Source organism: Petaurus breviceps, unplaced genomic scaffold, assembly GCF_028583685.1.
Source record: "Petaurus breviceps papuanus isolate PSGF00001 unplaced genomic scaffold, PetGlider_PUasm1.0 90503, whole genome shotgun sequence".
Lineage (NCBI taxonomy): Eukaryota > Metazoa > Chordata > Mammalia > Diprotodontia > Petauridae > Petaurus > Petaurus breviceps.
The window spans coordinates 2,776,415-2,788,888 of NW_027187265.1; the positions used below are offsets into that span (position 1 = coordinate 2,776,415).

Consider the following 12,474-nt stretch of genomic DNA (forward strand, 5'->3'; position numbering starts at 1 on the left):
GAAATTGCACTAGATTCACTGGGTGGCTTCTCTGTATGGTTATTGGGCAGCTAGGTGGGGGACCCAGTTCTGCAGGGGTTGGGACTATGTCTGGGGAATATATGATATTTACACACCAGCACTTCAGTACTGCCTGTACTGAAGTGCTGGGAAGTTTATTCACTTTTACAGGTAAATAAGTCTGGCCAGAGAACAGTACAATAATTTAAGATTACAAAAACTGATTGGGGAGGAGGAGAAGGGGTAGTACTTTTTTCCTAGTTCTACAGTAGCAGCAGTCAACTTACTATCTTTGCTATAAACCTTCATCCAATCCAGATTTCCCCTTCTGGCAGTGGGCAGGAGACAGGATATTAGGAATGACAAACAATACTCTTTTCCAAGGAAAGTGGTGGGCTAAGGTTCTAAATGAGCAATATTGACATAAGCAGCATTCTAGTTTAGTCACAAAGACCAAGCAGGGCAATGGGACAGAGAGCATAGGTGCTAGAGGAAATTCCTTGCCTAGGCTGCAAAAATGCTTAGATTTGCTTGGTTACAGGGGGATGGAGTCAGCAGTTGGGCTGACCTGTCATTTGGTCTCAATCTTTCTCCTCACCTATCAGGTCTCAAGGGAGTACAAAGTGTTTGCAAAAAAAGTTGGAATGTGGTGGGGTACGTTACTCCTTCCCTTTTCCCCACTGGGTAAAAACAAATCTCATTTCTGTAGCACTTTATAGTTTAGAAAATGCTTTCCTCACAACAATCCTGTGAGGTAGCTTAACAGGATAGATATCCCCATTTAATAGCTCAGAAAACTGAAGCTTAGAGGCTATGTCATTGTCCTAGGCAATACTCATCAACCCCTTTAGCTAAGTTAAGGAAAGACAGCTAGGTGGGTCATAGAACAGAGTACACGCAGCAGGGAGAAAGGAAGACAGCCTAGACTTGCACTTTGAAATAAGGTCCAATCCAGCTGTCTGCCAGTTCACGGAGGGTGTTGTATCGACGCTCAAACTCTTCCCGGCTGCACTGAAGCAAAAGCCGCCTTACCTCCCCAGTGAGGAATGCTACAACCAGCTCCTTTTCCAGGGTCACATTCCACCTGCTGCCCAGGATATTGGCCAGGCTGGATACACATTGTGGGGGTGTCCTGCAGTCAGGTTTCCACTGTTCAGGTAGCATTTCAGGCTGCAGCACTTGCTGACGGGAGCTAAGAACAGCCAGGATATGGCGGCAGGGCAGACCAAATGTTTGGCTGAAGTGGCAGGTACAGCTGCCTGGACCTTGAGGGTGTACTTCATGTATGTCCTCTAGGATCTGGACATTCACCTTGTCTGTGCTTGAACCAATCAGTTGTACAGATTTCTGGACCACAGCAAACTCTCCCAAGCAGAGCTGGGCAGCAGGTTCAGCACAAATGGTTTGCAAGGAACGTTGGATGCAGGCTTCTACCTTTTGGAGCTTGGTAATTTCTACATAAGGCTCTGGTGGGGTACAATTGGTAGAGAAACTCAGGTCTGGGTTGGAGGCTCCTTCCTTCTCCATGTTCTGCTTCAAATACCCTATCAGGGAAAGAATACTCCTTTCCAAAGACAATTCAATACCAAAGAACTGACTTAAAGCCCGGGTTGTGATCTCTAAGTCCTGAAAGTAGCGGATACTTTCAGCCTTACTCCTCCACCTGTGTGCCAGCCAGATCCGGTCATCTAGTAGCCAGCTCAGGTGAAGGTCAGGCTGCAGGTCCTGGGGGACAGAGTCACTAAGGAGAGTGTGCATTTTCTTCAGGTTACTGGCTGTGGCTGAACACACAGTGTTCTTCAGGGTGGTGAGCAGCAGCTTCTTCACTGAGTGCTCTAGGGCAAGTCGGAAGAACTTTCCCTGAAGAAACTTACATACATGAAAGGCAGACAGAAGGATCTCTGCAGATGGAAATTCCATAGCTAGAACAGGCAACAGGGAGAAATAAGGATCCACTAAGATAGTACAAATTCTCTCCCACTCAGGGTTAAACTTCTTGAAAGTTTGGAACAGCTGAACCAACCCCTCAGTGTTCTCCTTGACTGGGACAGAGAAATACACTATCCTGGTCAGGCTGCTCTCAGGCAGCACCCCAGGGCCATCCACCAGGAAAGTGTACAGTATTTTGCCTCGGGGATTATGGGTCCGGTGTATGAACAACACTTCTGGGAACTTCATGAAGACTCGTCGCATGATGGGGGACTGGTAGCTCAGGGAGTCCAACTGGGAGTTCCTGCCCACCTCAAAGGCTAGCAAGGGGGCGTGCTCCCCGGCCTGGAGCTCCTTCAAGGTGGTTAGGGCCATATGGGAACAGAAGGTCTGGAAGGCAGGAAAGGACGGGGGCTGCTCCGACCTCAAGCGCTCAGTCCGTGTTTTTCCCCAGTGCGCCTGTAGGGGGAGGTACAGAGGTTGAAGGGAAGCACTATGGGGCTCCGCAGCAGTGGCTAACAGAGCTGGATTAGTGCGGCCCAGGGCCAGTTCTATCCCCTGCCCCCCAAGCCATAAGGGCGCTCAGCAGGGGGCGTGGCCTATCGCTGACCTCCCCCCCCGGGGGGCGGGAACACACCCTCCTATAACCACCTCACCCGCTCCAGGCATCCAGGCGGCTTTTTTTAAGGTCCTAGAGGTCTGACTTCCAACGAGAGGGCAGAGAGCTCCATCCCTGACCCCACGGGGTGAGGGAACGGCAGAACCTGCGAGGCCTCGCGCTTTCCTTACCGATTGTTGCGTTCGGCCACCATCTTTCTGGGATTCCCAGCAGAACACTGCCCTAGCACCGACGGACTTCCGCTCCCACCAATCAGCACGCAGGCCGCCTGCCGCAGAGCCCGCGAGAGAGGGCCGGCTGCTCCTCGCTAAGCCGACCGAGCATTGGCCGGCCCGCAGGAGGGCGGGCCTTGTAACCTGCGTCAGTGGCGGCTCGACCTCAAGGAGAAGACAAAACCCGCAGGGGGCGGGGAGAGGCGACAGTTAAAGGCTGGAGGGCGGGCCTCAAGGAGCTGGTGGACCGGTAGGAAGGATACGTTACTATGGAAACATCCAGACCGCAAAAGTAAAAGTTCTCAGTCACCTAGATCCACCCTCCCTCTCTCTGAGTGTCTGGCAATGAGGGCGGGGGGGATCTAGGTGTGTAAGGGGGTAGACCGAGGGGGGGTGGGGGGAGATGATGGGGACTTCGCGGCGCCGGCTCAGACCTGGGAAAGGGCTGCTGGATATTTGCGAGGCTGCGCAGCTGTGGCGTGCGGCGGAAAGCCCTCTGGGAGGGGATGCCAGCCGCGTCCCTGTCTCTGGGCCTGAAACCTCCCCTGCGCAGGGGCCGGAATGAGGCGGGCGCTCTCCTTAGGCTCTTACGGGCTCATGCCCCCACTGGGGACGTCGGCCCTGGAAATGGGCCGGTTAAAAAAAAAACAGCTTCGAGTCAAACAGTAAACCCTATGTGCAGGGCCTTATGCTAGGCTCTGGGGCTGCAAGAAATAAACCTCCATAAGCCTCCTGTACAGCTACACAAAGTAGGTATATTAAAAAATAACACAAATGCAAAATGGATAAAAAATAAATATTTTAAAAATTAAATTATAAAATATAAATATAAGCTAATAATGATATAAATAATACAAAATAAAAGCAGTTTCCAAAGGGAGAACACTAACAACGGGAGAAGTAGAAAATGTCTTCTACAACAGCACCTGAGCAGGTAGCACCCGAATTCTGCTTTGAAGAAAGAGTCTAGGTATAAAGTAGGAGGAAGTAACATCCAGAAGGTGCCAAGGCCAGGAGGCAGGAGAGGGAATGTATCCTGGGAATAGTTGGCAGACACATGAATACAGTGGAAAGTGAGTGAAGGGGAGGGACTAATATGAAACAAGAATGGAAAGACAGGCCAGAGCCAGATTGTGGAAGGCCTTAGAGGCAGCCAAGTCAGAAGGATACAGTGCTAGACTTGGCATACAGCGCTGGACCTAGGTTCAAAACCTGTCTCAGAGTTGTGTGACCTTTAATCAAGATACTTAACCACTCAGAGCCTCAGTTCTTTATCTGTAAGAGGAGGATATCAGGTTAGATGACCATCTCTAAATCTATGATTCTAAATTCCAGGCTGAGGATTTGGTATTTTATCCTTGAAGCAATTAGGAACCATTCATTTTTGAGTAAGGGAGGGACATGGTTTTAGATCTGTTTTAGGAGCATGGATTTGGAAGTTACTCAGGGAACACTCTGGAGAGAGACCATAATCAGTCAACAAGCATTTATTATTTGTTGACTGACTGAAGGCAGGGAAGCCAGTTAGAAAACTACAAAGAAATTCCAGAGGAGAGGTGAAAAGGGCCTGAAGTAGGGCAGAGGCTGTGTGAGAGAAGGGGAAGGATAGCCTGGGGAGGGGAGATGAAAAAGTTTGGGGGAAAAACCTGAGCTCCCTTTTTGGATATGTTTATTTTGAGATGCTTACAGGATAGCCAGAAGGTGATGTCCAGTAGGCTACAAGATAAATTCAGGAGACATTAAGAGTAGTTGAATAGATAGGGATTCATTTGTATAAAGGTAGAGGAATCCATTAGACGTGATGAAATTACCAAACAAGAATGTGTGTATATGTGTATGTAGATATATAATATATATCCACATATATACATATACATACATATATGTATAGTTCAGTTGCTTCAGTCATGTCTGACTTCATGACCTCATTGGGGTTTTTTTTGTCAGAAATGCAGGAGTACTGTGCCATTTCCTTTTCCAGCTCATTTTACAAATGAGGAAACTGAGGCAAACAGGATTAAGTGACTTGTACAGGGTCACACAACTGGAGAGAGGTGAGTCAAGGCAAATAAACAAGCATTTAAGTGCCTACTATGCTCCAGGCACTATGCTAAGTGCTGGAGATCCAAAGAAAGGGCAAAAACATAGAAACTATTCTCTGCTCTCAAAGAGCTCACAATCTAATGGGGAAGACAAATGCAAATTGTATACAAACGATATATAAGAGATAAATTAGAGATAACCTTGGAAGGAAGGCACTAAGATTAGGAAAGTTTATTTGCAGAAAGTGGGGCTTTAGCTGAGGTGTGAAGGAAGCCCGGAAAGCCAAAATGAAGAGATGAAGAAGAGTGTACCAAGAATGTTGGAAAGCCAGTGAAAATGGTCAGAATCAGGGAGGCGTGAGGAGCAGCTAGGTCAGTGTCACTGGATCACGGAGCATGTGGAAGGGGGACTAAGATGTACGAAAACTGGAAAGGGAGGAAAGAGCCAGGTTATACAATGCTTTAACAACCAAAAAAGGAATCTTTTTGTTTGTTTTTTCTTCCCAGAGGCAATAAGGATCCACTGGAGTGGGGAGAGGCTTAAGGCAGAGAGACCAAGCAGCAGACTATTACAGTTGTCCAGTCCTGAGATGAGGAGGATGCTTTAGGGTGGTGGCAGTGTCAGAGGGAAGAAGGGGCCAGATACAAGAGATGTTATAAAGGTGGAAATCACAGGACTGGATAACTGGCTTGATATGGGGCTGAACAAGGGTAAAGAGTCAAGGAGGACAGCCAGGTTGAGAGCCTGGGAGGTGACTGGGGTGTGAGAAGCATGCTAGAGCTTACTAACATATGCTGAAGAGAGCCGATTGTTAAATTCTCTGTGTAACATTTACTCTCAAAAGTAATAGTTAGGAAGAGGGGAGGGTTTAGAGAGTAAAGATAAATTCAGTCCTTGCCATGATGAGTTTAAGATATCTACTAGATATTCAGTTTTAGATGTCTAATAGGCAGTTGGTAATGCAAGACTAGGGATCAGAAGAGATTAGGACTCTACTGATAAGTCATATGAATACATATCTAAAGTGAATCCATGAGAGCTGATGAAATCAGCAAACTTTGAAATAGTATAGAGGTAGAAGAGAAAAAGGCCCAGGCCAGAGCCTTAGAGAATACCCAGCATATTAGTGGGCATGATCAAGAATATGTGGTTTTCTTTTTTTCAGGGGGAAAGGCAGGGAAATTTCAGTTAAATGACTTGCCCAAGGTCACACAGCTAGTAACTATTAAGTGTCTGAGGCTGGATTTGAACTCAGGTCCTCCTGATGCCAGGGCTGGTGCTCTATTCACTGTGCCACCTAGCTGCCCCCATGATCTAGAACAGATGAAGATGGAGCAAAGAAGACTGAGAAGGATCAGTCAGATGGGAGGAAAACCAGGAGACAGCCATATCATGAAAGCATAGAAAATTATCTAAGAGAATAGAATAAACAATGGGTTCAAAGACTGCAGAAAAGACAAGGAAGATGAGGATTGAGAAAGGGCCATTAGATTTGGCAATGAAGAGATCACTGGTAACTTTGGAGAGAGAAATCTCAGTTAATCAGAACCTGATTATAGAGTTAAGAGAGAGTGAGAGAAGGAGAGCTACTTAAGATGAAATTTAGCCCACAAAAACAAGAGAGATATAAAACATATCTCTGCTATAACTGTAGTAGAATGGTGGGATCAAGTGAAGGTTTTTGAGGATATGGGAGATATGGTTATGGCTGTGGGAAGTAGGGAAATAGCCTGTAGACAGGGAGAGATTGAGTGAAGATGCTTAAAGGGACAAAGGCCTCTGCTAGAGAAGATGAGAGAATGGAATCTGGAGTACATGTAGAGGGGTTGGCCTTGGAAAGAAGAGCCACCTATTCATGTGAGACAGAAGGAAGTAAAGGAAGAGAGGGTGGCAGAAGGTATTCAAGTGATAAGAGATGAGAAGGAGAAAAGAGATCTCTAAGCAAGTGGCCTTACTTATTTCTGTGAAATATGAGGCAAGGTTCTTAGCTAAGAGGAAAACCTGAGAAGGGATTGAAAGTTTTGGGAAAACCATTGCAATGAATAGTGAACAGGTTGGGGAGATGTAAAAGGATTGTTTTGCTGCAGTGAGGGCCTAGTTGAAATCACATAACATAAATTTGTAGTAGATTCAGTGAGCATAGTTTCATGATTTTCTTTTTTGGTTTTTTTTGTTTTTGCTTTTTAGAGGGAAATTGGGGTTAAATGACTTGCCCAAGGTCACATGGCTAGTTTTTTTGTGTGTGTTAAGTGTCTGAGGCAGGATTTGAATTCAGGTCCCTCTGACTCCAGGGCCAGTGCTCTATTCACTGTGCCACCTAGTAGCCCCACAGTTTCATAATTTTCTCCAGCTTCATTCAATAGCATCTGAGTAAGAGTAAAGGCAGTGGATGGTGAAAATAATCTGAGAGAAATTATTATTAATAACCAGTTACTAATGGGGGGGATAGTGTGAAGGGAATTATGATTTTCATATTAATTGATATGGTATGTGTAATGAATATACTAATAATTTAGGTTTCTCAGGAGACTCTGGCTTGGGAGTCACAAATTTACAATGCAGCTTGAAATGATCAGCTAAGCCCTTAACAACACTCTCACAATCAATGCATTCTTGTGACTCTATGTGTACCTTAAGTGAATTGAATCAAAGATTATAGAACCTGTTCTCTTCACAGAACTATGGTTCTGTGCCCTGGGGGTGTTTATGACCCCCCAAATTTGAGACAATCAAAGAATTGTTATTTTATGGACTTCTGGGCTTGTCATGGGAAACCAGTCTGGCTGGAGAAATAATTGTTTGTGATCCACCTTCCCCCCTTCTCCACCATGATTTATGTGCTTTTACTCCAGTTTAGAGAGCATTCCTTATTCTGAAACTGATTAATTAAACTGATACTTGATTGCTGGCTCTCTTGTTTCTAGGCCTGCTTTGTTGGACTCCAAGAATTCCCAGGTTAGAAACTGTCTCAGTAAAATGCTGTTAACAGGAGATATCCAGCGGTGTTTTTTTTTCTTTCTATTTCCTCATTCAAAGCCCAGTCCTTGTGAAGGACAGGGCTGACAATGAGACATTCTCTTCAATCTTGGTTCAGATCCCACCCAACTGGGAAAACTTAGTTCTGATTAAAAATTAAGAGAATCTAATGGACTACATTAAATGGTCTGGTAGATCACTTTGTTTAGATTGCTAGATGCAGTGTGGTCTGGGTGGAAATGAGACTCTTTGTCCAACAGTGATTTGACTGGAGTCACATTCTCCCAGTAGCTCATTAGAATAAGCCCACCTCATTATAATATTCATTCTCTTATTATTTGTTAACCAGTCAAAGTTGATTTCCCCCTTTTGGGAACACCTATTCTCCCAAGAGTATTTAAACACTGTATGTTCTCCGGTAATGTCTTTGGTTTTTGAGGAGGCCACTGACTTCATTCATAATAAATTAATTATTAGTTACCCAGAAAGTTGTCTCTTGGAGTTTTCATTTGTTACAATCCAAAGCTGTGGCCAGGCAGGACAAGACTGGCAATAAAGGGGAGTAAGAGACTCAGAAGAAGAGGAAAGTTTGGGGCTGAGCTGGTTCATCAAGGGGTGAAGGTGGGGAAGAGAGATGAGCTTAGCCAGTGGAGGCTGATTCTCTGGCAAAGAACTGAGGGCTGGAAGGGTTGGGATAGGAGGTTTCAGGGAGGACAAAGAAGAAGGCTTGGGGCTGTAAGACAAAGGTGGAGGTGAAATGAGAATGGGCTATAATCAGATACAGGAATTTCAGAGTTCTTGAAGGAAGAAGCAGAACAGGTATGGATGATGGCAAGATCATGGGTAGAGGGGACTAGAGGGAGGGAACAGGCATTTATTAAGTACTTGGATAGTGTGGCCATCCTGGAGTCAGGGAGACCTGAATTCAAATCTGGCCTTAGACACTTACTAGTGGTGTGACCCCAGGCAAGTCACTTTTTACCCTCTTTGCTTCAGTTTCTTTATCTGTAAAATGAACCAGGGAAGCCACTCTAGTACCTTTGCCAAGAAAACCCCAAATGGGGCCACAGAGTCAGATATAAGCAAAACATGTAACAACATCCATGTACCAGGCACTGTGCCAAGTGCTTTATTGGTTTTGTTTGTTTGCTTTTTGGAGGGAGGAAGGCAGGGCATTTGGGGTTAAGTGACTTGCCCAAGGTCACATGGCTAGCAAGTGTTACGTGTCTGAGGCTGGATTTGAACTTAGGTCCTCCTGACTCCAGGGCCAGTGCTCTATTCACTGTACCACCTAGTTGCCCCCAGCAAGTGCTTTATTAAATTAACTCATTTGTTCCTCAAACCCTGGGAAATAGGTGCTATTATTATCCCCATTTTACTGTTGAGGAAATTAAAGCAGATAGAGGTTAAGTGACTTGCCCAGGATCACACAGCTAGTGTCTAAGGCAGGTTCTGAACAAGAATCTTTTTTCTTCAAGGTCTAGCACCCTATGCACTTTACCACCTGGCTGACTCACCTCTGCGTTTAGCTGGAGTAGGTTAGAAAAATAGATGATGATTACAATGAGTAAGTTGAGGAACTAGGAGATTAGGTTTTTTAAGGGAATATTGATTAATATGTTAAAGGCCCCTAGGAGGAAGGGAGGAGTTGGGGAGTGACAGGGAGAGGACTGAGTTAGACACTGAATTAAGTGAAGAAGACTATCCTGGTCAGTCGACAAGAGCCACTAGAATATTGAGTGGGTGATAGATACCAACTGAATGAACCTCCAAGAAGAAGTGACTGAGTGAGAGTAGAGGAGGGACATCTGGAAGTGTCAGTGGAGAGCCAGTACCCAACTCCCTCCTCAACAAGTGAATTGGAGGTAGGAGTGAAAGTGCAACCAGTGCTGGAAAAGTGGCCAAAGAAGCTGAGTCATCAAGAGGGAACCAAGTCTGGATAAGTGCAAAACGATGGAGGGATCAAGAAGGGAAGAAGTTTAAGATGAGAGCTAGTTTGTGCCCTATGGAGCAGGCATTCCTGAGCATGTGGAGGGGTTCCAAAAGACGTTGGGAGGGGAAGAAAGGCTTGGATTGAAGGGGATGGAGGCTGGAGAAGGGACTTTGCACACTGGCAGCTGGGAGTTATGAATTGCTGCATGATGGGGGGAGGACATATCAATCATTCAGGAATGAATTTAAATAAGTTATTATCCACAGAGATTTTGCCTTGGGGTGGAATTGTCCCAGTGCAATAGTTGTGTGTATCTACAAAGGCTAGATAGAGAGTTCCCAATTTAGGGTAGAACAATTACCTTAGAATTGTAAGAGGCCAAAGACAGCAAAAGAATAGCTGCTTAGGGAAAGTAGGAAGCTCCCTCTTCAGGCTGGTATAGTCAAGGCAACTGACAAGGAGAGGATGATAATCCAGCAAAAGAAACTGAGGTACAGTCAGGGAGAACTGAGAGAGAGCAGGGCAGCAGAAACCAAGGGAGAAGTGATGGTCTGATATGCCAAAAGCTGCAAGGGGGGTAAGAAAAATAAGGGAAGAGACAAAACCAGTGGAAGTATTAAGAGATAATAAGGCTTTAGCCTCCCCACCTGCAAAATGAGGAGTCTTGATAAGACTGTCTCTAAGGGTTCCTTCATGCTCTAACACTTCATTTCCTTTATTATGAGGTTTCTTTGTTTTTCGCATTCTATGGTTAAAATTCTTTCCATCTTTTCAACATGTGCTAAAGTTCTTTCCATATTTAATGTTCTATTTTAAGATTCCTTCTTGTGCTAACATTCCATTTTCCAACTGGGACACTGATGCATTGTTGGTGGAGTTGTGAACTGATCCAACCATTCTGGAGAGCAATTGGGAACTATGCCCAAATGGGTACAAAACCGCATAGCCTTTTATGCAACAATATCACAACCAGGTCTATATTCCTAAGAGATCATATAAAAGGGAAAAGTACATACATGTATACAAATATTTCTAGTAGCTTTTTTTGTGGTGGAAAAGAATTGGAAATTGAGGGATTGATGGGATGCCCATCAGTTGGGGAATGGCTGAACAAGTGGTGGTATATGAATGTAATGGAATACATTTGTGCTATAAGAAATGATGAGCAGGCAGACTTCAGAAAAACATATATGAACTGATGCTGAATGAACAGAACTAGGAGAACACTGTGCACAGTAATAGCAACATTGCACAATGATCACCTTTGTTAGACTTAGATCTTTTCAGCAATGCAAGGGTCTAAGACAATTCCAAAAGACTCATGATGGAAAATGCTATCTACATCCAGGGAAAGAACTTTAGAGTCTGAATGCAGATCAAAGCACATTATTTCCATTTTGGGGTTTTGTGTGTATGAGTGTTTTTTCCTTTTTCTTCTGTTTCTTCTTTCACAATATGACTAATGCTTTACATGCGTGTACTTGTATAACCTATATCAGATTGTTTGCCATCTTGGGGAGGGGGGGAGGGGAGGATAAGAGTTGGTAAGGAGAAGGGGAGGGAGAAAAATATGGAACTCAAAATCTTTCCCAAAAAATGAATGTCGAAAATTGTCTTTACATGTAATTGGAAACAAATACTATTAAATATATTTTTAAAAGGGAAAAAAATCTCATTTACTTTGTTCCAAACATTCTGTTTTTTAAAGATTATTTCTATTTCTAATATTCTGCAGTTGAACTGTAATAGTCTATGTTCTAAGATTCTTGTCATTTCTAATGCTCTATGTTGTAAGGTCCCTAACAGTTCCTAATATTCTTTGTTCTTTAACTTCTTTGTGCTAAGGACCCCAAGGTCTGAACATTCCCTGTTCCCACTCTACTATTTTGTGCTTTCCATGCTAGGTTCTCTTCCAGATCCAACATTGTGTTCTGTGTTCTAAGATTTCCTTTCAGCTTCAACACTCTATGATTCTATGAAATTCTTCATCTATAAAATTGGCATCCCACCATCCCTCCTCTAATGCAAAGACTCTACCCTTTCTCACTAGCCTCTCTCCTCACCCAGCTCTTCCAAGAATCAGTGCTTGGGTCCATTTTTCCAGGCTGCATAAGTTACCCTCACACTTTCCATCCTTGCCATGAAGAGAACCCCTCTAAAGAGATTCCCAAATGATGATGATAGTACCTAGAGGATCCTTAGAGCCATCAGCAGAGGGAAAGTCAGTGTAGAAATCATTTTTTACTGAGGACAATACAGATTACTCTGGTGAATCCCTTTACTGGTTTACCTCCATGTTCATGGTCTTTCTGAATAAATAAATACCTGATGGGTACTCTCTAATTTCATCTGGACTACTTGATCTTTGCTACTTACCACCACTGTTCGGTGGCTGTATTCCTTAGCAAGATTCTCAGCTGTGGCCAGCCCTGTGGACTTCTTCTCTGTGCAGATGCATATCAAGTTTTCCTGAAGCATCTTGCTTCATGGTCTTTATTGTCATGATCACCTTCAACAACCTTTGTCTCAAGTATGTTGGGGTAGCTTTCTGCAATGTAGGCCATTAGCTACCCATTGCTTTCAATGTCTTGCTTTCTTACCCACTGTTCAAGCCCATCACCTTCTCCTATGTGCTGCTTGCCTATGGTATCATCATCAACTTCTGACTCAATGTAGACCAGAAGGGAGAAGACCCCCCCACACCTGTTATGGCTCAGCATGCAGTTACACATACTTGTCAACTTTTGCATCTCCCTAAATGT

The 12,474-nt window shown here is 44.4% G+C and overlaps 2 protein-coding genes across 4 annotated transcripts in view; one reads left to right on the plus strand and one right to left on the minus strand.

The window, feature by feature from the left end:
• TNNC2 (troponin C2, fast skeletal type) overlaps positions 1–12,474 on the plus strand; it is a 158,378-nt gene that overhangs the window by 85,990 nt on the left and 59,914 nt on the right. The gene's annotated exons all lie outside the window — the stretch shown is intronic.
• ZSWIM1 (zinc finger SWIM-type containing 1) lies at positions 698–3,017 on the minus strand. Of its 2 annotated transcripts, none has more exons than XM_069062740.1 (2): positions 2,719–3,017; positions 698–2,388 (listed from the first exon to the last, which is right to left on the minus strand). In XM_069062740.1, the coding sequence occupies exon 2, from the start codon at positions 2,302–2,304 to the stop codon at positions 922–924; it is 1,383 nt and encodes a 460-aa protein (XP_068918841.1). In that variant the 5' UTR covers positions 2,305–2,388; positions 2,719–3,017; the 3' UTR covers positions 698–921. The 2 variants fall into 2 exon arrangements, with proteins under 2 accessions (XP_068918841.1, XP_068918842.1); XM_069062741.1 differs by having other exon boundaries at positions 2,586–2,725.

Coding starts and splice junctions, on each gene's coding strand:
- ZSWIM1 (XM_069062740.1), bottom strand. CDS start 2,304: ATGGCCCTAACCACCTTGAAGGAGCTCCAGGCCGGGGAGCACGCCCCC.